A 25082-nucleotide genomic window follows, 5' to 3' on the forward strand; every position below is an offset into this window, starting at 1 on the left:
GCTTGTTTGCTCTTCACTTTATTCTTGTTTAAATGTGGTTTCATGTTTATACAATAATATGTAATGGATCCAAATGCAGATAAATAACTTCCATTATATATTGTGAAAGGGGATGTGGCAAATGATACTATTTTTTAAAGAAGAGGAATAGTCCTTAATTTATATACAATATTGTAACTAAGGACTTCTATTTCTCAATTGTTTAGCCATACAATAAGCTGGATATCACATTTAGATTGCAGTTTATGTAATTTGGAGGCCCAGGAGCCCGGCCTGGGTGTGTATCTCCTTAAATGAACAATAATTGCCTTGGAGTTGTTGAACAAAAACCTCACAATCTAGGCAAGTGAAAGGAAACATGAGCTACTCTAAACTAGTAGATGTAAACATTGACAGAATGTAGTGTAACTCACCAAACCACTTAGTATCATAAACAATTGTGATGTATAAAATTAAAAAACAAACTTTTCTTGACATTTTTCATCCTTTGTTGCACCTCAGTGCTGCTGATCTCCTGCACCTACTTCCTATTCATTGCACTCTAGCATAAACTCTATGGCTTTTCTCAGAGCAGGTTTTCTGATGGTGACAATAATGGACAATGCCTGTGTAATATATGTGTTGAAATGGCCATTTGTACTCGCCTTCAGAGGCTTGAGTGACACGATGACAACATAGAACAGATGAGAGAGAAGGACAGAGTGTTGTTGATGAGTGTCTGATCAGGGACATTCATGCCTGGACCACCCATTTATTTTTTTTACAAAAGCTACAGATTTGAAAATATTAAATAAGTTGGGAATAATCTAATTTATTAAAGTTTATGATAATTTAGGAATTGGGATCTACATATACTTTAACCTCTTAATGCCTGATTAACAATAGATAAAAATGAAAGAAGTTAGAATGTTTTTCAATGGAGTCTTCTATTCTGACAACTGTCTACATGAGTATTTCCCCTCAATTTGCACGCTGATCCCTGCCCTAACGGAGTTCCCCCGGCGGAGAACGTACCTGTAAGTGATCAGAAGGGGATAAATTGGCACAGGGTGATCAGAAGGGGATGAATTGGCACAGAGTGATCAGAAGGGGATAAATTTCAGAATCTTTTTTTCTAGATTTTCCTCCTTTAAAATTGGGTGCGTCTTATATTCCGGAGCGTCTTATACGGCGAAAAATACGGTAAGTAAAAAAAAAACAGAAGAGAGCAGGGTTATTTTGCACAGTGAAAGTTTGTATTATAGATATCAATACATTCTGCAATTATTAACGTGTAACAAAGACAAATTTTATTCATTTGTCATACAGAACAAGTTCAACATACATAAATATACAAATTATTTTTACAAGGAGCAGTTTACAGCATGTCAAGAAATGGCTCTATCCTTGAGTGAGTTCAATGTTGGACAGTCAGGCTATCTGACTATCAGGCTTATCTGACTGTTCAACATTGAAATTGGAAATCTGACTGTAAGAAACATTGTAGTTGGGAAAAAAAATCTTTAAAAAATTGTACAGTGAGTCATGATGCCTGATTGACAACCGATTTTGGGTTTCCATGCAGGACAGATTATATAATTCAGTGTGAGTTTTAAATAGGCCAGACCTCAAATTATTTGGCTCCATCATACCGCCTAAGGAGGGGCAGCGGAGTACACTCTTTGCACTGTACTACTTAACATATAGTTGATACAAAATACTTTTTTCTTTCTAAACAGAATGTGGAAATATCCCCCACAAATGGGAATTGTAGCAGTATACCTTAAGCAGTGTCTAAATGAAAATGCATCAAGGTTGCACCTGAACTCCAGTGAATAAAACAATACTAAATCCAAAGATAAACCTTTCCTAACAGAAACATAGAGAATGAATCTTTTCTGTGGTTCATTACTTAGAATAAGTATACAGATAAAGGTTTCTGACTTGTTACTTGCTGTGTAATATAGCACCAGGTCAGCAGCCAAGCAAGTAGCTATAGCCCCCTTTATATCTCCAAGGAAATGTATGAAGAATATTTGTATAGATCTTGAGTATTGCTTGTGAATGACCATCCATAGCCCAGTGTATACTTTGGACACTAGATACTAGTAAAGTCACTCATGGTTCATTATGCTTCTATTTTTATATTTATTGCTCTAATGTAATTAAAATGTCATTTGTTCCTTGCACCGCTGTGCTGTACAGCTCCACCTCCACCAGAGGGCAGTATGTGAATACAGGCAAGAAAATCTCTACATATGTGATCTCTTTCTAGACATGTATAGTACATATACCTAATAATATTACCGGTATCATTGATTTATATACACTTTTCACAAGAACAGCAATTTATTAAATAAACGTAGGTCCTAATGGCAGAGCAATGATACAACTGTCTTTTTTTAAACCATAGCAGCACATGGTTGATTTAATAAAGGATTAGATTATTCACTTTACAAATAGGATTCAGCAATTAACTGCTTTTTTTTTTTTTTTTTTATTTACATTTCCTCATGTTAACCTTTTAGACAAAGTACAGTAAAATACCCATTTTCTGCTAGATGCTAGACTCTGCTAGTCCTGTTGTGGCCTGACAACACTGCATTTCTTTAGACTGATTTGTATAATCCCTGTCTAGTTGTATTTTTATATGATCTCTCCATAATACTGTTCTCCACAATATAGAGACTGATAATCCTGAAGTCCAATATAAAAACTAGAGGTGATAATTAGACTCCATGAGGGAGTGTGCACAGTGTGTCCAAAGTTCCCAAATCACCAGTATGCACAACTGACCCCCCCAAAAAATGACTTCATTATAGTAACTAAAAATCATAGTGATATAAAGAAGTGGATGAGGTTTTTCAGCTGCACCTGACCTTAGAAACTTTGATTTAAATTATTAAACACTAGGTTACTTTTTTTTTACCTTGGGGGAATCTTAGTCATTTTTTGACCACAAGCTTGTGGTTTATTAGTGTAATCAGTGAGCTGTAGATATACCAACAGATTTGTAGATAACAAAAACAATAAATAATAAATCAATATAAAACATACAAATTTAAACTAATTTAGCGTCAATGCTGAACAAGACATTGTAGCTGGATGAGGAAACAATTCACACATCAATGAACTTGCTGCCACATATGGGAGATTTTACTGGCATGTATTCTAGCCAGGCAAAAGGAGCAAACACACTGAACATTTACTGGCAGCTCTGAGAGGAATTCATTTGTGAACTGAACGGAGCTTGGCAGACATTTCAGAATGGTATACATAAGTGTTACCATTACATATGAGTTTATAAATGTATTATTATAAACATTTAGCATACAAAGAGTCCCAGTCATTTGTATTACAAATATACAATCTTCTGCCTATCATTGTCACAGTAACCTATAAAATGGTCTTCATTACACAGAAACAACAATTCTGTAGCAGTTTACAGAATACAAAGACCATATTAAGTAACCTGGAAAATAGCAGACTAGAAAGCTAATATATGAGAGGGTGCCAAGAAGTTCCTGGCTTTGCCCAGAAAGAAAAGAGCCAGAGTTATGAAATACCACATTTTTTCAACATATTGCCCCTGAGACTGATGCATTTGGTACAGCGTAGTTGCAGCTTTTCTAGACCGTTCTAATAAAAGTCCTTTGGTTGGGTTGCAAACCAGCTCTCAGCAGCATCTTTGACGTCAGAAATGTCCTCAAAACGTTGCCCCTTCAGGTGTTTCTTCAAATTCGGGAACAGATAATAGTCCGAAGAGGCCAGGTCAGGTGAGTAGGGGGGATGGTGGACCATTTGGAAACCCAGGGTGATCAATTTGGCAGCCACAATGTTGGACATGTGCGCAGGTGCATTGTCCTGCAAACAAAAAAGGATCCCTTTGGTCAACTTTCCACAGCGTTTAGTCCTAATTGCCTCCTTCAGCTAGTCCAGGAGGTTAGCATAATACTGTCCGGTAATACTAGAGCCCTGAGGTAGGTAGTCCACCAACAGAATACCGTCTTTGTCCCAGAAAATGGACGCCATGACCCTCTGTGGAGCCATTCCTTTGACTGTTCCTTGGTTTCAGGATCATAGATGTGGAGCCAGGTTTCATCCTCAGTCACTAACACTGTTCAAACATTTTGGCACCCACTTTGCTGAAAGCTTGCGCATGTCTGGGATAGTGGTGATAACAAACCCAACACGCTCCTGTGAGATGTTAAGTATCTGGGCTATGTTTTTTGCGGATTACTGGGTCAGTTGAGGTTGGGGGACGCCCACTGCAGGGCTCATCTTCAACGGTGAAATGCTCAGTCTTGAAACGAGATATCCAGGTTTTGACAGTGCTGTAGGAAGGACACTTCTCCCCCAGTGTTTGTGACATCTCAGTGTGAATGACTTTCGCCGACTTTCCCTGGAGAAACAAAAACTTCATGACAGCCTGTAACTCCAACGACGTGAAACTTGCTTGTGCCTCTGCCATCACAGCTTCTCACTAAAAGAAAAACCAGTTTTAAAAATCACAAACACCTGATATTTGCACAGTTACATACTAAGATATTAGGCTGTCATATGCCCCCACACTCATTTTTCTATTTCAGCTGGAAGAAGGCAAAGCCAGGAACTTCTCAGCACCCCCTCTATTATTGTACCCTAATAATAGAATGCAAAATAGAAAGATGTATGTATGAGAATTTACATACAAAACATGGTGAAAGTTGTGTTCGATCAATAATTGAAATGCTTGGCCTTTTCTTTTCCTTTCATCTAAGTATATCACATTTTTCTGTTTAAATGAAGCTCTAATGTTAGCCTGTTAATGGTTGTGGAAAAAGTCAACAATTTTGCATATACTTTTTCACATGACCATGTATTAGGAAGTTACCTCCATATTACCAGTGAGTTCTGCACTCCCTCCCCATACTTGCATGTGGGGACACACATGATATTTTCCCACAGCACAAACTGCCCCCCCCCCCAGTAATAATGCCACCAGTAAGATGCAGATCACTCAGTAGTAACAGTGTGGTTTTTGTATTGACACAAACAGCTCACTCCCAATATCTACACTACCATTACCTTCCCACTATCCATAACACCAATGAGAACTGCCCACTAGATTGCAGACTGTCTGACCCTTTCCATCAGTAAAATCTGTAATCCAGCACACGCAGCTCCTTCCTCAGTATCCACACCACCGGGAAAAGCTGCACTGAAGTACATACATATCACTATATCCTAGTATCTAAATCACCAGAGAGATCTGTACTGCACTCCCCTCTATAATTGCCTCTGTGACAAGTAGTTCATGGTACAAACTGATTTTATTCTGCAAGTTTAAAGACAACCAGTTTCCCTTTGAGGTGGTGCACAGGATTATGGGAAAAAGTTTCTCAGCCAAATTTTCTGCATTGGTATGCTGAAATAAATGAGCTAACATTAACGCAATACATTGGGCAATTGTGACAGGCAGCTAAAAGTTTTGAGTAAGGTAAAACCTGAGAAGGGTGCTAACCCCTAACTGTTCTATTGAAAACCAAAGTACATATACTCCAGTACAAACTGAGATGTTTTTTGTCCTCATAAAGAATCTTGGTTTATATTGTGGCCAATAGATGGTGTTGTGTTCTCATGTAAAGTGAGAAAGTTTGGAACACTTTACATGAGGACACAGTGCCCTCTACTGGTAGCCAACAATAATTTACAAAAGATGACTTATGACCAAGTGACCCACCATAACTGACCCAAAAGTACAATATACTTTAATTTGTAAAAAAGGGGAAAATATAACCATAATGAGCCATGTTTAAATACATTTTTTAAAAATAACACACCATGAATTTATTCACATATTTTATTGCTTTTTCTATTGATTACTCTTGAATGTTAGCAGGGATGGATGCACTTTGTGTCTTAAGTCTATACTCAAGTCAACACAGTTTACCTATTGTTAGGGTAAAAGTAGATAACTTGATTAGTTTAAAATGTGACAGTTTATATTTAAGCATATAAATTACTTATACCTTATACCACTAAATATATATATGATATCAAAGGTTGGATTTACTCAGGTAACTGCCTTATCATTCATGTATAATAAATCAGTTCTGTGAATAATGCGTTCTGTGATTTACAAAAAGCTGAATCAACAGTAAATGTGAATTGTCTTAAATGTGTTTTGCTTGTTCTATTCAAGTCAACAGTGTTATTTGTAAACGATTTCTATCCAAAGGTAAATAATTAGCAGCAGGGGAAAATGTGTGAACTTTCTATTATGAGATGAACCTGTTTAATAAAATACCAGGTTTTGATGATGGTAATTCTGCCCTTGGTCCTTCAGGCATCGCATAAAAGGGTTTATAAAAGCAAACAACTAAAATGATTTTGGGTAGATTACTAAATCTTAACCCAGATATTGCTATGTGATATTCTCATATGTGGCTATGAAATATGATTGTTCCTAGCCCCTCTAGCATGTTCATTGCAGTCCCTGTAAACCTGCTGGCAATGGTAATGGTATCTGGTCAGCAGAGCAAAATTTACACCATAATGTTTCCTGTCAGAATGAATAAAACATCAGTCACATCTTTTCTTTGTCAATACATATATAATATTTTAGACATGGGAATTCTATATAAAGGACTACAATAAAATAGTAAATTGAGCAGTTTTGCTTTAGTAGTTCCAGAAGTTGTTTTTGACCTGGAACAGACCACTGAAATTGAGCTCAGTAACAAATGTTAACAATGTCACCTAAACTCCTAAATGCTCCGTCCCTTTTTTTTAAAGCAACCGTTACTCCAATTTAATAATGTGTTATTGGAGCAGCAAAGTTTGAATATATGCATTGATTTGCATGCTCAAGCAATCATAAGTCTGTTGAAAGAAAATCTTGCCACGTTACTTAAATGGACTCAGGAAAAGTATGGGTACTGCTATTGTTGTCCTCTCTTTTAAGAACGGTAGTTCTCTCGCTGTTATTTTGTATTATGTAGCTGGAGTAAGCAGATGCATTCTGACATTGCATTAACAGCAGGCTTGTGCCAGGTCTACAGCAATGTACACACTTGCAATGCTTCTCATCCAAAAATCAGCTCAGAGCCGATATCAGACGAGAATCTGGCGTGTGTACAGTGCCTGTCGTCCATCATCTGTACGACTGTCCTGGCAGATCCACGAACGATGGACAACAAACTATCGTAATTGAAGCGAACGGGTAGAGCGAGCAACGGGGTGCTGCTCCGTCGCTCTCCCCCTCCCTTCTCAATAGAGCAGAACTCGTTCATGCATCAGTCAGTCCTTAGTCGTTGGAAAGGATCGTATAAGATCCTTTCCAACGCCAATTATTGGACGTGTGTACCCAGCTTAAAAGTGTGGATGCCAGATGGAATGCAGCGAGGCCAAAGAGGCCCATCAATGGCAACGTTATACTTTTCCTATGACAGAGCCACTTTAAGCTGTTAGGATGGACTTACCAGGCATTCAGTGGTGGCCACATAAATAAGAGGTAAAAAGTGAACACTGGAATATTGGAGCCGTTTGTTGTTATAGGCACTTTCTGTGAGAGGTTACCTCAAACTAGCTTTGATCAGTCCAATTCTTTCTGTGTAAAATGACCTTGTATCTTACTCTCTAACACACCTAGGATTTCTGAAAGTATTTGTGAAACGTCCTTCTCCACATTTACTGTCATGAACTGTTCAGGAGCAACTGGAGGCTCCAATGTGTCAAACTGTGATGCTAACAGTTCCACCGGCATGAAATGTCCTGTCCTCTTCTGTATTCTCCCCGAGATCACTTTCCTTGAACCTTGTAAGTGGATGAAGAATATATCTTGATTCAAACTTTCTTGCTTTGGTCTGTCAGACCTACATGACTCTGGTCCGGAAGCCAGTAATTCCCTGTAGGTTTTCTTCAATGCAGAGCATGCTAGCACCACATGCTGACCACAGGCTTTGTCACTGGGGGAAGAACAAAACATGGCAATCACACCTAGCTTTTCCATCTTTCTGCTTTGATAAAATCATGTTCTGGAACTTTTGTGTTTAATCTGTGAGGAGGTCCTAAAGTCCACCTTTAAAGAAAGAAATATGGGAACTGACACGGCTGATTTCCTTTTGAAAATGCTAGTTAACTGGGTGTCTTGCTGATCCTGCTAAATCTACTGACTTGGAATTTAAAAAGCAGGTGTTCTGACATCACTATGATTTCCTTTTCATGTATGGAACATGAAACTAGAGAAGCCAGAGAACTAACATTATTGTTACGGCCGCCCTTGTGTGTCATTATGGCTTTCCTTTATTTTCTTTCCTTTTTAGATTGCAATAAACAAACAAACAAAGCATACAAAACAAATGCAGGACAGTCTGTATCCATAATATTTTTACTTGGTTTGTTGGAGTTCTATTTGTGTCATTTGTATAACTGTCACTATCATTTCAAAGGTCATGTTCAGATAAGCAGGGAACATAACAGATTGCAATTCTTTGCCAAGCTGTTTAAAGTGACCCAAAGGTCCAGACAAGCAATACCAATCTAAATTGTATGATGGCATATGAAGCTCTTAAGTTTAGTATGGACATTTAAATTCAATGCTAGGTAAAACTTCAGGAGGAGAAATCTTTCCTAAAAGGATATCTAAATACAAACTTTTTTAAAGCTCTTAATACAGTACTGTCAGGTTTCATTTATCTGCCTGTTGTGTCCCAATAAATATATAGATATATTTTTCCCTGTCCTGTAAAATCAACATATTTTTGCATATTTTTTTGCAAAGAGCATATTTTTTAATTATGAGGGAAATACTCTCTTTCCTTTATATATCCTTGGTTTAGTAGTAACTCAGAATTGTGGATTTTCCCTTTCCATCCTGATAAGAGTAAGGTCACTGATGTGTTGTGGTTTTCATGTATGTTACCACAATGGGTGTAGTTTAATTAGTGTATAATCCACGCTGCAACACCATTTTGACCTTGCAAATGTACCTCAACAGGTGCATTTCAGCAAAAACCATCTGTGTTAGGAAACATAAGGGCTCCTGTCCAAATTTCACACTTGTGGACAAACATAGAGGGGGAAATTTCCCAATGAGTACACAGATGTGTTCTGTTCTTTCACAATTTTATCCAAAAAAGGATAAACAGTTTTAGATTTGGATAGTGACAAAGGAATATTACCTGAAGGTTTTTGTTGCCATCTGTGTCCCCTGTAGGAAAGGTTTACTCTCCCTAATTTTTCTGATCACCCACTGGGAATTAAAATTTTAGATTTTCAATGTAACAGAAAATGTAGAGGACTCTTGTTTTTCTTGTATAAGAGGGGATTCCATCACACTCGTCTAGAACACAAGACGTGTGACAGAAATAGTGAAGGTAGCAATGTTCTAAAAGTGGCAATATTTGTTCATTTGAAAGTATTTATATGTATATACATGCATGCAAAAAAGATCAATCACGCAGAAGAACTTGAAAAAGGAGGATAATAGGTACTCCATACAACATGACCAGAATTTTGCAACCAAATTACTAAAATGTATTCACTACAGAGATTTCTGAGCGATGAGAAGTGCACTGGGCTAAAAAATGCGGATTAGGGAGTCTGTGAGAGCCCAAAAGGCGTTTGCACCTATTCTAAGTAATTGACTGTTGCCAAGTCTTGAAAAACTTTTATATATAAATGAGGAAAGAATGGCTCTTTATGGCAACCGCAGTAGTTAGAAAGTGATTGTATTTAACAAAATAGATTTCAAGTATTACAGTGCTCAACTACATTATATGTAGGTATATTTATAATGCATAGTATCAAAAGCATACAATCTTATCTCAATTATTAGCATAGTGCAAAGGTTTGTCTTGGTTTCCAACAAGTTTTGCCATATGGCCTCCTCCAGGGAGGGTAGAGACCGTATTGATAATTTGAGATATGAAGATTGGTTCAATATCAGGGATATAAGGTTTCCATAAGCAGGCTGGTTGGATGGATGCAAGATGTGATGAGAGATTTTTTATATGAGAGGTTGCAGGGGGTGGGGGTAGAGGATGCTTGGATTGTAATTTTACCAGGTATATGGGTGATGATCCAATGAGGTAGTTTACACAGAGTTGGAGCTAAGCCATTCTGTCAATAGGCAATTTTTTAAGGTAATTGCTACTTTATATAAATAAAAATGCAAAATAAATAATGGCATTATTTGTGTATAAGCCCATTTTATGGGCAAACAGCCTGTTTCCTCCATTATAAATTTGTCCTGTAAATTGAAAAAATAAACTGAAATAATAATGTTCAGGTCTGGGTCTCACCATCAGACTATCCAAATGACATAATTAACCACTATGTTGGATAACAAAAGCGTATAATAAAAAACAATATCTGCTTTGGGGTATACTAAACCTTTAAAACTCAAATTCATTCCATACAGCCACTTTTTAAATGGTCAGAATGATTTCTAGCTTACATACCTGTGGGATATTACTGTTCTCTAGTGCAGAAACATGGAATTAAATAAAAGAATAATCACAATACTGAATACTGTACAAGTGTTACGCTTGGCCTAAAATGAGCTTTCCTTTATGGTCACTGATTATTCCTTTGTAGAAAATCCCTGCATGAGCGCTTCATTAATCTCTCCTACGGTGATCAAAACAAAATATTTAGCATTTCAGTATTTGATCAGATTAAGGAAAAGCGCAGTTAAAAATCAATATTATTTTGTAAGTTACGTATTTCACTTTTTTCACTTAGCCATCTGCTTTTGCACAGCTTTCTTCAGGTGACCTAAAAACAACTACCTAAATCATAAAAAGCAAGCATCTGGTTATTCACTACATCATTCTGACCCCTATTTTAGGATGGTGCTACATGAGGGATTGAATTCAGTTTCCCTAAAGTGTAATCATAGGTAACAAAGGAAAGGAAAGATATGATGCATCTATCACCAACAATAACACAGCAGTGTTAATGCTAGTAAAGTACAAGGAAAGTACTTTCTTGTATTAAAGGAGGAATTCACTGCAGGGATGGAGACTACCCTGTACAAAGCATTGGTCAGACCACATCTGGAATATGCAGTCCAGTTTTGGGCACCAGATCATAAAAAGGACATTGTGGAATTGGAGAGAGTGCAGAGAAGGGCAACTAAACTAATACAAGGAATGGAGGAGCTCAGCTATGAGGAGAGATAAGCTGAACTGAATCTATTCTCCCTTGAGAAGCGACGTTTAAGGAGGGATATGATCACCCTGTATAAATATATAAACGGTCCATATAGAGAACTCTTTTCCCCATTATTCACTTTGAGATCATTACAAAGGACAAGAGGGCACTCTTTGCGTCTGGAGGAAAAGAAGTTTAAGCTCCAGATAAGGAAGGGATTCTTCATTGTAAGGTCTGTAAAAATGTGGAATCAGCTCCCTCAGGAAGTAGTTTCAGCAACTACTATAGATTGCTTTAGGAGAAAGCTGGATGCTTTTCTAGAAGCACAGAATATAACTGTGAATTAAAGCTTTACAGAAAGATAACAGATACTGTTGATCCACGAACATCTGATTGCCTCATGGAATCAGGAAGGAATTTTTTCCACTCTTGGAGCAAATTGTACCAGGGTTTTTTTTTCCTTCATCTTGATCAACTATGTCTTATAGGGTTTTATATCTGGTATATGTTTATTTTCCTAGTGGCTTGATGGACTATTTTGGATGTCTTTTTTCAACCTGACTTTCTATGTAACTGTGTGTTTGTTAGTTCTGTAACATGGGTATTACCTATTAGTCCTGTCACTAGATCCCTTATTGTTCCATTAAATGTAACAGGTCAAGCAAAAGTGGAGTTACAATCAATGGTCAGAGCAGTTACTAATCAACCAACAGGGGGCTCTTACTGCATGAACTGAATATTAAGAATGTAAGAAAACAAACTGGCAGGATCAGAAGATATTTATCATTTTTGTTTAAGTTTGCTCACCTCATTATCAACTTGTGCAACTCACAAAGCCAGGGATGCCTATCCTGTTAACAAGAAACAAAATTAACAAATATGTGGGTTAAAACCTAAAGGTAATCATACAGCCATATATTCATTTTGCAATATAATCAGTAATCTCACTACGCTTGTTATAATTATGATTTCAAAACCACTGCACAGCTACCAGATTAGTGAAAAACATTGTACCCAGAATTGAGTGGATTAAAGTGGACATTAGTAAAATTATTTTCTTCTATTTGCATCCATTGACTCCGCTTTCTCTATCCATTTTCTCAGGGGCACAGGAGGTGTGGACGGTTGTCAGTTGAAATGATACTTATTATTGACTAACCTACTGTAAATAATAAATAGATAGCGGGTATCATTTAAAACTCATAAGAAATATTACTGTAATACAGCCTGGCTGCCTTTATGGTAACAAGTCCAATCTTATACAACTCACTCCATCTAATACCCTGTGCTGTGAAGCAATGTGGGAGACCAAGGCTTTCCTACTGTCTGGCTCTCCCAAATGGTGCACCTGTCAGCAGCACTCCCACCACTTGAGCAGCACTTGTTCACTGGATCACTGTAGTCATTATATAATGTATAATTCTGATGTGAAAGTTTTTCATCATATGCACAGTATAAATGTATGGCATTTAATTTTATTATACAACTTTATAACTTGACTTCAAGCAAAACAGCTGCAAGCAAAAAGTCTGGTGTGACCATATTACTTATGGAAATTTTTAGAGGAAAGAAGTACAAGTGAAACTCCCAAGAATTGATTTAGGGCTGTTGTACTGCTTACAGATATTTCTTTCCAAGTATTTTTCTTTGGAGAAGAGCAGTACTTGTCAGATACGATAAAGATGAGTGATAGGTTTGCCAGTTCAGTCTAATATGCTCAGGGACCCCCAGAGGAGATGTCACTATCAGTCAGCATTTATCAGCGCCCAGCTATCACCTCAGCTAACAGTTTAGTCAAGATGGATTGCAGGATGCTGCTGACTTGCTGGGGAGGGCAGATGATTATGTAGGTGAATGTGCAACACACTGAAAACCTATTCAGTTAGGAAGACACAATAAAATGTATGTATAGCAACCACACGCATGTGTTAACATGAGTGGACAGTGTCATTTTTGGGTGTGTGTTGGGGGGGTGTTAGGGAATCCTGTAAAGCTTCTCTAAAACAAATTAATTGAAATGAAAATAGAATTTTATCCTATAAAGTAAAAACGGGAAAACAGGCAGGCATAATAAATCATCCTGATTTTTCTGAAAATAATCATAGGATAGGAGCAGCCACCTGGAACATGCCTGCTCTATGAAGCATAGGGTGAAATTGTATAATTTAACAACTCAGGCTGAATGTAGTTCTACATCCTATGCACCTGGGTGGTGTATCATTTCAGTGGATAAATCATATAATAAGTCGTAATATCCAGCTTATCTGCTGGACAAAGAAGCACTAAAAACAGACTGAAAGGAAAATATTTATACTGTGTACAGACACCAAGCTGATTATGCTCTATTTCCTATAATGCCTTTTATTTAAAGGAAAAAAAATCTGTCTGGAAGCTAAGTAAACATTTTAATTAATGTTTTCAGGAGTGCATGAAGGACAAGGTGACGGTGCTCTGGAAAAAAAGACTCCCCATACTTACTTTATTTTAGTTTCTTTGCAGCTCCTTGCTTTATTACAGCTGGAGCTGTGGACAACCTGTTTACCTAGAACAGTGCCAATGTTTTGTACCCCAGTTATGTGACACAGCTTAGACCCAGCAACTGCTGTCTAGACCAGGGCACTATCATTAAAGAGCCTGTAACATGCTTCTCCATATCCGGAGGAGTTAAGTACTGTTACCAACTGCAGAGTAGCAAGGAGCTAGAAACAAGAACAGAAGAACAGGTAAGGCGAGTATAGTGGGGTAAGTTATGCTCTTTCCCAAAATGCTTGTGTGGACAATTTGACAGTAGCTTCTTAAAGAAAATACAATTGCCATTATAAAGAGCATCCTATATATGAGCTTTTAAAATAAGCATGGTAAAATAACCAGGTGCCCCAGACTGCAGATACATTTCAGGTCCAAAAATGTAGTGCCTGGCTTTCTCTTAAGTCTCACTGTTGGTTCACTACAGCCAAAGGTGACCTTATAGACCAATAGAGGGTGGGGGGTGGGGGGGAATTAGTTAGCGGAACCCCGCTGCACTCTCCTCCCTTCATTTGTATTGCGGTCGTTCATCATTGGTCACTCATAGATTTGTCAGGACGGATCCATAACATTGACACTGGGCGACCTCTATACTTCTCAGATTTTCACCCTAGACAAGCCTGACCTTTCGTATCAGTCAAGAATTATCTGAGGTGTGCAGATTCACTGATAGTTATAAAAACATGTTTTATAAATGAGATAGTTCTAGGCCAAACAAAACGTGTTTACCTGATCACTTAATGGGATCCCTTTTGACATCTTCATTTTATTGCTGTGTGGATGATAATCGTCTGCATCATAGAATTTCCACCCTAGCTGTGAAAAAAGCAAAAGGAGCATTTTATGAATGTCAGTACAGCCAACAGGTTTTTATGGCTAATATTACCTAATGGCAATAATGGAGGATGTGTGAAGCACAACCCAAAATTAAACAAACAGATTCTAATAGCAATCAGGTATATAAATGGGAGCAAACAAAGACAAAATGCTAGCACACGGTTCTCAATTCCCATCCTCTTTAGAGTCAGCAAGTGGAAAGGTGAGATGTGATCATATGACAAGCAGCAAGAATAATAGATGTCAGCCTACATTGCCCTACATTACAATACAAACCATGTGTATACAAGGCAGGACTTAGTAGTAGGAGTGAGTCATAGGAATTAGGTGGCAAGCAATTGTCTAAACACAATCTGAAACTAAAAGGCAGACAGGTGCAGTTACAGCCAAGCACAGCTACACAATGGGTGTTTGCTTTTGAAAATTTCCAAAGGTAATGCTTTTAGTTTACACAAATCAATATAATTTTGGGGTTTACCTGGACTAAAGCGCCTTTTATAACCTAAATACTATTACCAAGTATGAGTACATATTAGGAGTTAAAAAAGAAGTAATACAAAGTTTATATTCACAAATATATGCTTTACAGGTTCCATCCTGTCTGATATAGCAGACATCTGATACCTAGACCTGTTCTTTCCAACCCACAGAATTTCCCTGTGATATCAGAAGTCAGAGATAGCAATGGATTCTTCCAAAGCAGGCCAGCACAAGTTCCATACTAGCGTCATTCCTTAAACTACCAGCTGTGTGTCCCCAGGACTCTAAAGTACTAAGGATACTAGACTCAGCAAGTGAGCAAAGCAAGATAAAAAAATGGTACTTCTATTCTAGCTATATAAGCTTGCTTCCGTTTACATTAAATGAGGACTTTAGTTATTATGATCACGTCTGTAAAAAATAATATAACTAGAGGCAACCTGTAACACAAAGCAAGATTTTAAGAAGCTTTTTTATTGCAAACCCCTTTAAATTACAAAGTAAAAATACTGCACACGAGGATGCTCAAAACTTTGGGTCTTTATAGAAGGTCCCCCAGTTTCTGTACATTGCAGGACCTGGGATTCTCTATGACCTATTTGGTTTAGCTCTGTGAGCTTCACTGCCCAGAAGTCATAAATCTTTACACCCTCTCTTAATATTTCATTATGTTTTTCTATAAAAATAGGTGGCAGAGACCATTACTGCACATAAGTGTGGCCCCTCCAGGTACGTTTCAGTTTGTTCTCCTGGCTGCACTTTTAAAAATAGGTAACAAATAGCTGGAAAAAGAGCAGAAAATCGGGAGGACTGGGTAGGGATTGCATTGCCCTATTACAGATTTTATTTCAGGCAAAGACTAAGAGACACTTATTTTTTATAGGTACCCAACAGCAATGACAGGTTCAGGAACTGGTCACAGCTCCAACCCTGGAGGTCTCTATCTTCACTTCAGACTTGAATCCACAATGATCACCTTTGGCCATTGGACACCCACGGATAATGAAATCCCTGTGAATGCACAGGAGTTACATTGTCCCTAGAGCCACCAAGAACGGGGGAAAGATTTATTTTTGTTTGGCAAAAGAGATTTTGCATGTGTCTTCTGCTAAACACTTTTACCTCCTGATAACTTTTTGTACTTTTGTGTTTAGTTCCACTTTAAAGCACTCAAATAGGTCCCTGTTCACCTCCCTACCTTGTGAAGCAATTTAATTGTCATCATTTACAACACAGTTAATAAATGTGTATGAAAAATATTTTTTGGCTATCAGCTGGTGTTTCTAAGCTGTTAGAAACCAACTAAAAACAAGTCTTTATTGTGATCTTTGAAACTTAACATCAACTTATAAAATGACCTTATTTGCCAGCTGGGATCCTACTTCAGTTCTGTAAGAAAGACAAATATAATGAAACAATCATTAGGAATGGTAATTCATTTTTGAATCTTACATGTAAATGTAATGAAGGACCAGTAACTATCATAAGTGAATCCAGTAATATTTTATCTACTATAATAAACACTGGCTATGCATACACTTTAAAAAGACCCTTTCACCAACCTAAAGACTGAAAATTATGTACTTGCATGGTCAATATTTCTAGCACAGATTTTTCAATCTTTGCATTTCATATCCCTCTCCTTTTCTATATGAGTCTTATTTCTGTGCGTGCTGGCCCAGCTTCTAGATCCCTCCCTCACCTTCCTATATAAACATTTATGTAGCAGCCATGAAAGTCAGTACAGAGTGTTACGTGAGTCTCCTGACTTCTAATCCAAGGCAGCCTCTGGACTTAAGGATATCTACACAATGGAGACTTTTACAGGTAAAACCATGCAGAAAATACATTTAATGTCCATATAATATTTTGGAAAGATTCTTGTGGACATGATCAGTCTGGTGACAGGGTCTCTTTATATTGCAGCACCTGAAATATTATCTATAAAGAGAACCTGTCATGATAAAAATGTGGATGGTGCTGTAGGAAGGTGCAGGTGCCCAGCCTGTCATCTTTATCCCCCCACCATAACTTGGAACAAGTAAAAGGTGTGCACACCTATCGTACATGCAGGATGACAATGACATTCATGGAGATTGTACCAGGAAGGACGGCTCCCATATTGCTATGACAGGTGTGTAGGACGGACTATAAAGTCTGATACTATTATTATATAGCACCAACCTATAACATAGTTCTGTACAATGACACAGGAGGAGGACCCTGCACAGTGACACAGGCCACCAGCAATACAGGGAGCTCCCCACCCCTCCCATACACCCTGCTGGTGTCCCCATATATTCACACCGTGCAGCTGGACTCCCATTATACCCCGGGTGTCCCCCCTATGTACCTACTTCCCACACCCGCTCACTCCCATCATCACCACTATCATTGCCGAGTCTGCAGCAACCAGGAAGCACGCCGGGCTCCAAACAATGTCTCCCTACGTGTATTATGATAGAGCGCCCCTGCAGGATAAACGACGTACGGCACAATAGTGCGCCCTGTCATAAGGCTGCTTGTCCAGACAGAAATATGGAGGCTTCCACTACTGGACCTCCTCAGATGTTATGTTTGAAAGTCATGCTGGTTTCCTTCAATGAATATTTACCCAAAACTATAATGGAAATAACACTAAAGAATGAAAGAATGTAAAAAAAAGTGTAAAATTCAGTAAAGTAGCTTAATATTCAGAAAGCAAGGATACTAGTGATGACAACTCCTGTATTTCTCCCATGACATATGCAAAATAAATGCAAATGTAAAAAAAGTAACTCTAAATATTACCTGGACATCATTTAGTTGTTTTTAGTTCAGAAAACACCTTAGCACTTCTTGTCTTCGTATCCCTATGCAGCCACTTCCTATTCTCGACAATGGCAGAACATGCACAATGGCTCAGACCTGCCTCAGGATGGAGCGATGCCACGCAGCTCCCGGAAGCTGGCACCTTACCACACGTTCTGTTTCTGGTTCTGCAGCTCTGGTTCCTAAAGAACTTGACAGCTGGCAGCAGTAAGCACTACTGTACAGCTCATTGATGCCCCCATTCATTCTCTATGGGGCTGATGCGTGGAGGAGCTCCCAAGGCAGTGGTTCACTGGCATGAGGAAGCCATAACTGCACCACAGCCTCATGGCCAGTGTGAACATAGTGCTGGGTGTCCCCAAACCACAAAAGACTATTGTAGAGAGCCAGGCCACTTGGGATATTATAATGAAAAGAAAGGTGAGAACAGCAAGGGATTTGATGTGGCTCAAATGTTTATGTGTGATTGTACAAGGTTTTTACAATATGATCTTAAAGGTTGTTACAATATACTGGCTGAACTGGATTCCCCTCTTATCCCCTGAGGAAGCCTAAACCAGCGAAACGCGTCAGAACTCAGGATACAGTTCAGCCAGTATATTGTAACAACCTTTAGGATCAAGTCAGTTGTACTTTGTATAGAATAGGCCTTGTCATCCTCTAAATTATTGAGGGTTATGCACATGGTCTCTGTCTAGATATAAGTAATTCATTTTTCGTTTACCACTGTATATACCTTGTACAATCACATGTAAACGTTTAAGCCACATCAAATCCCCTGGTGTTCTCTCCTTTCTGTCAAGTATGAACATAGCCTTACCGCTCCATTGGGGGCCATGTAGGCTTGGTCCAATGCAGCCATCCCCAGCTAAGATTCCTTCAGAGGCTGCTAGGAATTCCTAGTGGTCTGACTGACCTCCTGTTTGATGATGCCTGGATAGTTCTGGGATCAACACCACTTGGTAGAGACATCTTCATGACTTCTCAGATGTAAATAAAGGTGGTATTCCAGCCACCACTGTAAAGGGGGCATTCTTTCCACTGCTCTTTAGTTTAGGAGTCCCTTTTACTATTGACTACGTAGTAGGGGGTTCCCTGAGAAGTCGGTCAGTCTAATGTATTCCTTTATTTTTTTTTAAACATTCTTTATTTAAAATTTTTAATCAAACCAAATACAGAATACAGACTCAGCATGAAACGAAAGATAACATATCTGCCAGTATTAAGTGAATAATACAAGTATCCTGAACATCATAACATGAGAAAAAAAAAAGAAAAAAAACAAAGAGTCAGTCATAGCAATAAAACACTGAACAGATATAGACCACATAACTCAATATATCTTTAGCAGAAGAAAAATCAATAATGACATAGCTTATGCATAGTATCACAGGCGTATAACATTTGTTTGTAGGGGTGGTTGCGTACTTAGGAAAAAGGCAGTGCAGTGGCTTCCAGATCTCTAAAGCTGGAGGGTCAGTAAAGCGGTGGAGGGTTCAGCAAACAGATGAGACCATATAGGGAGCAGGAATTCCAGAACAAGATGCTATGCGATCTAGGCGGCCCTCAATTGCAAAGTGAATGTTAATCAGGTAAAGTCCTCCACAAAAACAAAAATGAGCTGCTCCACAGATGCAGGATGATTAGTTAGAAAGTATGATGATGTCAACCAAGCTTGGTATTCTTTCTCTAGATAGGATGGCTCTGGATGCTAAAGTTGCACAAAGTCATGTATTCCTTTATGATGTTGGTATTCCAATATTATTTTTATTTGTTACACTATACCACTAATGTATATAGCTGATATAAGACCTTGAATACGCTCACTGGAATAAGGGTGTTGGCTTGATATTTATAGATTGCTCTATATGCATCTGATGAAGACTTTTGTATAAGAGTAAAGGGGACCATGTCAGTTTTTGAAGGTTAGGGCTTGTTTCTATTAAATTATAGAGTTGCATACATCACTTGGTATATTACTACAGATGTTTTAACCATTCTCCATCATTACATTTGCTTGAAAATGAACCTGTCAGAATGGGTATGTTGCCTGATCCCAGAAATGGTGCTACGTCCAGGGTTGTTCTACAATGCCATCACTCTCACCATTGCCACACTTGATCCCAGGTTTGAATCCCTAGCTAGGATGCTATCTGTAAAAAGTTTGTATGTTCTCCCCTTGTTTGTGTGGGTTACCCCTGGACATTCCAGTTCCCTCACATCCCATAAACATGCAGATATTGGCCCCTCACACACATACTTATCAAGGTGTGTGTGAAAAACCAGAAGCATAGTGTGAAGTGTCAGGTGCAACATGGTTAACAGACATAAATTAAAAATAATAAAACTAGTAACATGACTTTGGACTTTGTACAGTGATGCGTAATATGCCAGCGCTATATAAATACTGTGTAATAATAATAACCACATAATAAAAGATAAAAAAAAAAAAACAAATGTAGTATAATTTCACAGCATTGCCTTATGAAAATACATGGTCTATTGGAACCTTCTATAATCTACTTATTACTGTCTAAGTAAATTTACAATGGGATTGGGAAAAATGTGTTGTATTGCTGATGTTTCCATTATTGATGTGGTGCTTGCTTAGCAGTGTCAGCACTTGAGATTCCAGCTTGCCATTATCCTGATGGATTGGCCTGCCCTCAGATTCTTCTTTACAGCCATAAACTTTACAGTGTGTTCTATATCAACAATAGAAGAAGCAGGAGTATTTCTTCATGGCCATTCTCTGCATTCTGTCACCAGTTGAAAAAAATATATTTAGTATATAAATTCTAATTTCAGTTTATATATCTTTATATATATGTATTTATATTTTGTTTACATTTCCATGCAGGAAAGCAAAAGTGACAGTGGCGGAAGTTAGAACAATCTGAAATATTACAGAGGATGTTTAAGTAGTTCAAGCAGCAGGATTTCTTTTTAAGCAGAATTCCAGTTTTGGCAATCAGTAATGCAGGTAATGATTTACTATGACTTTCCTGATTTAAAGTCTGTGGACCAACATAACAGCTAAGCATTTGGGGCTAAATTGGAGATATAAGCTCTATTCATGGGTGATACTATTTTTTTTTTAATGTGGGTTGAATAATACTTTAAAAACCTGTTTTGATTTGCTGCCATGGGTTTTAGCTGTCATGGGTTTATAAACAGCAAAGTCATTAAACTTGAGGCTGTCTTTAATGTTATCTAATAATGTACTCATGCAGTGCAATGAAGTAGGTTCATTTTATTGCCAAAATATACTCTATTTACCAGCCAGGGATGAGGAAAAGAGTACCTGAAGATGGAACTTACATTGGGCTAGGGACAATCTACCTGACTTCATGCGCTGGTGGTGGCCCAGTCATCAGTAACGGTTTACTTGTATAAAGCTTAACTTTTTTGAAAGGATTTGTTAAAGGCATTCCTGCTGCAGGAGTAAGAAGTAAGAAGTAGTAAGTAAGAAAAATAAGAGGAATTTTCTCAACTCAAGCACATTAAACAATTAAAACCTGATCAAGGTGTATTTTACATAACGACATGTCATTATTAAAACTTAAAACACACAATTAGTGTTGGTCTAATTGTTAATGATCATTTCAGATGAGAGTTTAGTAATGATTGCTGTACAGACATGCTGCTTAGCTATGTGCCCAGAAGCCTCTTCTGTTCTATGGAGAAGGGGGAGTAAGAGGCTCCGTGCTGTGGGGACATCAATACACTTTACAGTGGCATTGGCTGTTAATGGTTTTTAGTAATTCAACACGATGGATCACTAACAACCATGACATTGAGGAACACCTCTACATTCACTAAATTTCACCTGCTACAATTACGTACATAAATCTCATGTCTTCAATGCACCTAACTCTTATTATTGCACAGTTGTAATACTCACTCCAGTTCTTTAGGAATTAGATAAATTAGAGAAATAGATCTTCCAAAATTAAGGATTGTACCCCTCACAAAATCACAAACTGCACCTTGTGTGTTTTAAATGTTACAGTATAAAATATACAATTTAGACAAACATTTTTAATTTTTATTTGGGGTCATATCAAGAACTTAAATTTTTGGTCTTCTTCAGGGAAACAAGTATAGGGAAAAAGGCAATATTACCTTATGCATAAAAATGCCTAAAATAAAAATGGTCTTTATTATCTAAATTTCTTCTCTTCTATCTAAATTATCTAAAGTTCTTTAATTATGTTATGCACACGAAACATAAAAGGAAGATTCAAATTGGTTGTAATAGATAATATAGACTATCTATAGGATGAAATGTCCATTGGGGTGATGAAAAAAGCCTATTTATTTACAAATTCCAGGGGAAGACTTGTCCATTTGTTTTCATATGTTGTTCTGGGATGTCATCCAACATAACCTCCCAGCCACTAACAGTTCAGTTATTCATGTTTTAACACAGAATCAAATTTCAGAGAAAGAAACACAACCTGACGGGGCAAGTTATATTTATGACTAAATATAGCAATGTGAAAAAAGGAAAAATACCATAAGCAGGTTTTAAAATAATACCTTACATTCTAACCTTTATTTCACCAGAGGCAGATGATGCAATGAACTCTTCTGCACTCTCAGGTTTGTTTTTGTCCTCTTTGGTCCCATTGTACTCATGTACATTTATAATATAATGTCAGACTACAGTTAAAGATACTACAATATTTGCTTTACCTAAACATGTTGTTTAATGTTAAAGCTAAAGGCTGTGCCTATGGTGACTTTATTATTATTATTATTATTATTATTATTATTATTAATAATAATAATAAACAGGATTTATATATTGCAACCTATTATGCAGCACTGTACATTAAATAGGGGTTGCAAATGACAGACAGATACAAACAATGACACAGGAGGAGAAGAGGACCAGGAGGGGAGATATGGAAAGGAGGGTGAGTAGTGAGGGTTTTAGGAGACAGAAGATGACGGGCAGGCAAGTTTGAAAAGATGGGTTTTGAGTGCTCTTTTAAATGAGTAGAAAGTAGAAGCAAGGGCGAGGAAGACCATTCCGAAAAAATTGGGGCAGCTCTGGAAAAGTATTGGATCTGTGCGTGTGATGAGGTTATGAGTGAGGAAGTCAATAGTAGGTCATTGGAGGAGCGGAGAGAGCGGCTGGGGGAGTATTTTTCTACCAGGTCAGAGAGGTAAGTGGACAAGAACTGTGGAGATATTTGATGGTGAAGCACAGGAGCTTGAATTTGATTCTAAGATGAAATGGAAGCCAATGAAGAGAACTGCAAAGCGATGCAGCAGAAAAGGAGTGGTGAGAGGAATGGATGAGTCTGGCTGCAGCATTCATATTAGATCGTAGAGGTTAAAGTCTGGTTAGTGAAATACCAGAGAGGAGGATGTTAACAGTAGTCCAGACGAGAGATAATAAGAGTGTGTACAAGGACTTTGGTGGTCTTTCATTATAATGAACTCAGCCAAAGGTGTGAATGAGTCCATGATGCACAAATATCGTGGGGTGCTAATTTTAAGCAAAGGGTGCACATTACTTATTTTCTTTGGCAATTTGACTGAAATGTGTGGTGAATTTCAGAGCTTTGCGGTTACCTTAAATAGATAACTTTTGGGCAAGTTTACAGTCTGCAAATTTAGAAGGATAAAATTTAGTCTTGATAAATGAACCCCTAATTATAAAAGGTTGGCTGAGAACAGGCATAGTATCATTGTGTTGCAGTTTCTGTAGTTAGAGAAAGCTTTACGTGAATCAGTTTGTACATTTTGCTTTCTGTGAGTTGCAGTGGCGGATAAATTGCTACAGTACAGCCTAATAGACTTTTATGAGCTGTTTCCCAAGGAGGTAGGTGAAGGATAACTAGCCCAAAACCCATTACAGTTACATCCATCAGTTCATGGCCTGCATTGCTCCTGCCACCATTCTTTCCTAATGATTTCATGATGTGAAAGATGTCCATACCTCTGGACCATGTTACCAAACACAAGTATGAAATGGATACATATGATCCCAGCTCACGGACAACTAGCACATCAAACTTCATCAGTGATATCCAATTAAAACCAGAGGGACCTTTATTAAACAATCTTGTTGTGAACCACAATGTCAGTTCAAATGACTGTGTAATATTTTATGTGGTTTGTATCAGGAAAGTATCAGAGATTCCTGCATGTTGAAAACATGTTTCTATGTCGAGGGAAGATTCTATCCCATCAATCTGGAAGGTATACATCGGTTTCTCCTGAAAAGGCCTCGGAGCAGGGGGAGTTCCTACTTTTAGATCTACTTTTTCAAGATGGCTTTTTTGGTCACCATGATAAAGCAGTCCCCTAGTAATGTGAGTCCTCTGTAAATCCACCAATATGGTATGAGGTGCTACAGTTCCCCGAGGTGCTTCTTGGTGCCCAACCTTAACCCATATTTCCTAGTGCCAAACCTTAACCTCCTTCCTTCTTGGTGCCCAACTTTACCCCATATTTCTTGATTCCAAACCATAACTTTTTAGTGACAAACCGTATCCTTCCTTGTTGATGCTAAACCTCAACTCTCCCTTCTTGGTGCCAAACCTTAGCCTCCTTCTTTCTTGGTGCCCAACCTTAACACATCTGTCTTGATGCCAAACCTTAATCCCCCTCTCTATTTGATGCCAAACCTTAACTCCCTCTTTTTATTGCTCAACTTTAACCTCCTTCTTGGTGCCCAACCTTAACCCATCCTTCTTTATATCAAACCTTAATCCCCTTCCCTTCTTGATAACAAACCTTCTTCAAACCCGCTTCTTAGTGCCAACCCTTAATCTCCGTCATTTTTGGTGCTCAACCTAAACCCTTCCTTCTTGGGCCGACCCGCTTTATGGTGCCTAAACCTAACCCCCCTACAGGTAGTAAATCTTGGGATCTCCCACCTTGGTGCCAAACGGGTGTAGTTATGAAAAAAGAAGAGGGGGCACGGTACTATGCATGACCTGGCCGCCCCACTACACCCTTGCGTATGTGTAAATGGGGAAGAAACGTCCCACAGAGTGACGTCATGATACCAGAACCCACCCAGGCGTGTTGTGTTCGTAAAGACAACCTGCCCACCGCCCTGAGCCGGCAAGTCTATATGGGAGACAAAGTCCGCGGCTCAGGACGGTGCACCGGGGGCAGACCGGCCCGAGCGGCGAACCACCAAAGACTTCCTTTGCAAAATAAGAATGGGCACCCATTCCCAAATAAAGTGAGGGCATGGTGTTCCCACCCATGCCTGTCCCAATACACCCCTTTATTCCTGGTTCCTAACCTTCCTCCTCCTGCCTATAGCCCATAGCTGCTAGCTA

General features: G+C 38.3%; 1 protein-coding gene across 3 annotated transcripts; it reads right to left on the reverse strand.

Moving 5' to 3' along the window:
• Positions 1-4487: 4487 nt before the first annotated feature.
• IDNK (IDNK gluconokinase) lies at positions 4488-17419 on the reverse strand. Of its 3 annotated transcripts, none has more exons than XM_072404096.1 (5): positions 17319-17419; positions 16320-16350; positions 14374-14460; positions 11926-11969; positions 4488-7928 (listed from the first exon to the last, which is right to left on the reverse strand). In XM_072404096.1, the coding sequence occupies exons 1-5, from the start codon at positions 17354-17356 to the stop codon at positions 7556-7558; spliced, it is 573 nt and encodes a 190-aa protein (XP_072260197.1). In that variant the 5' UTR covers positions 17357-17419; the 3' UTR covers positions 4488-7555. The 3 variants fall into 3 exon arrangements, with proteins under 3 accessions (XP_072260197.1, XP_072260198.1, XP_072260199.1); XM_072404097.1 differs by having other exon boundaries at positions 17348-17381; XM_072404098.1 differs by lacking the exon at positions 17319-17419 and having other exon boundaries at positions 14374-14456; positions 16320-17248.
• Between the last annotated feature and the right edge of the window lie 7663 nt (positions 17420-25082).

The sequence above is a fragment of the Pyxicephalus adspersus genome, chromosome 3, assembly GCF_032062135.1.
Source record: "Pyxicephalus adspersus chromosome 3, UCB_Pads_2.0, whole genome shotgun sequence".
NCBI classification, from domain to species: Eukaryota; Metazoa; Chordata; class Amphibia; order Anura; family Pyxicephalidae; genus Pyxicephalus; species Pyxicephalus adspersus.

Excerpts from the sequence above, each read along its gene's own strand:
- IDNK (XM_072404096.1), bottom strand. The coding sequence starts at position 17,356 with ATGATAGTGGTGATGATGGGAGTGAGCGGGTGTGGGAA. Across the intron at positions 16,351-17,318 it reads GGAGTGAGCGGGTGTGGGAA|AACTGAAGTAGGATCCCAGC; the intron begins GTAGGTACATAG and ends TCTTTCTTACAG. Across the intron at positions 14,461-16,319 it reads GATCCCAGCTGGCAAATAAG|CTAGGGTGGAAATTCTATGA; the intron begins GTCATTTTATAA and ends CTTTTTTCACAG.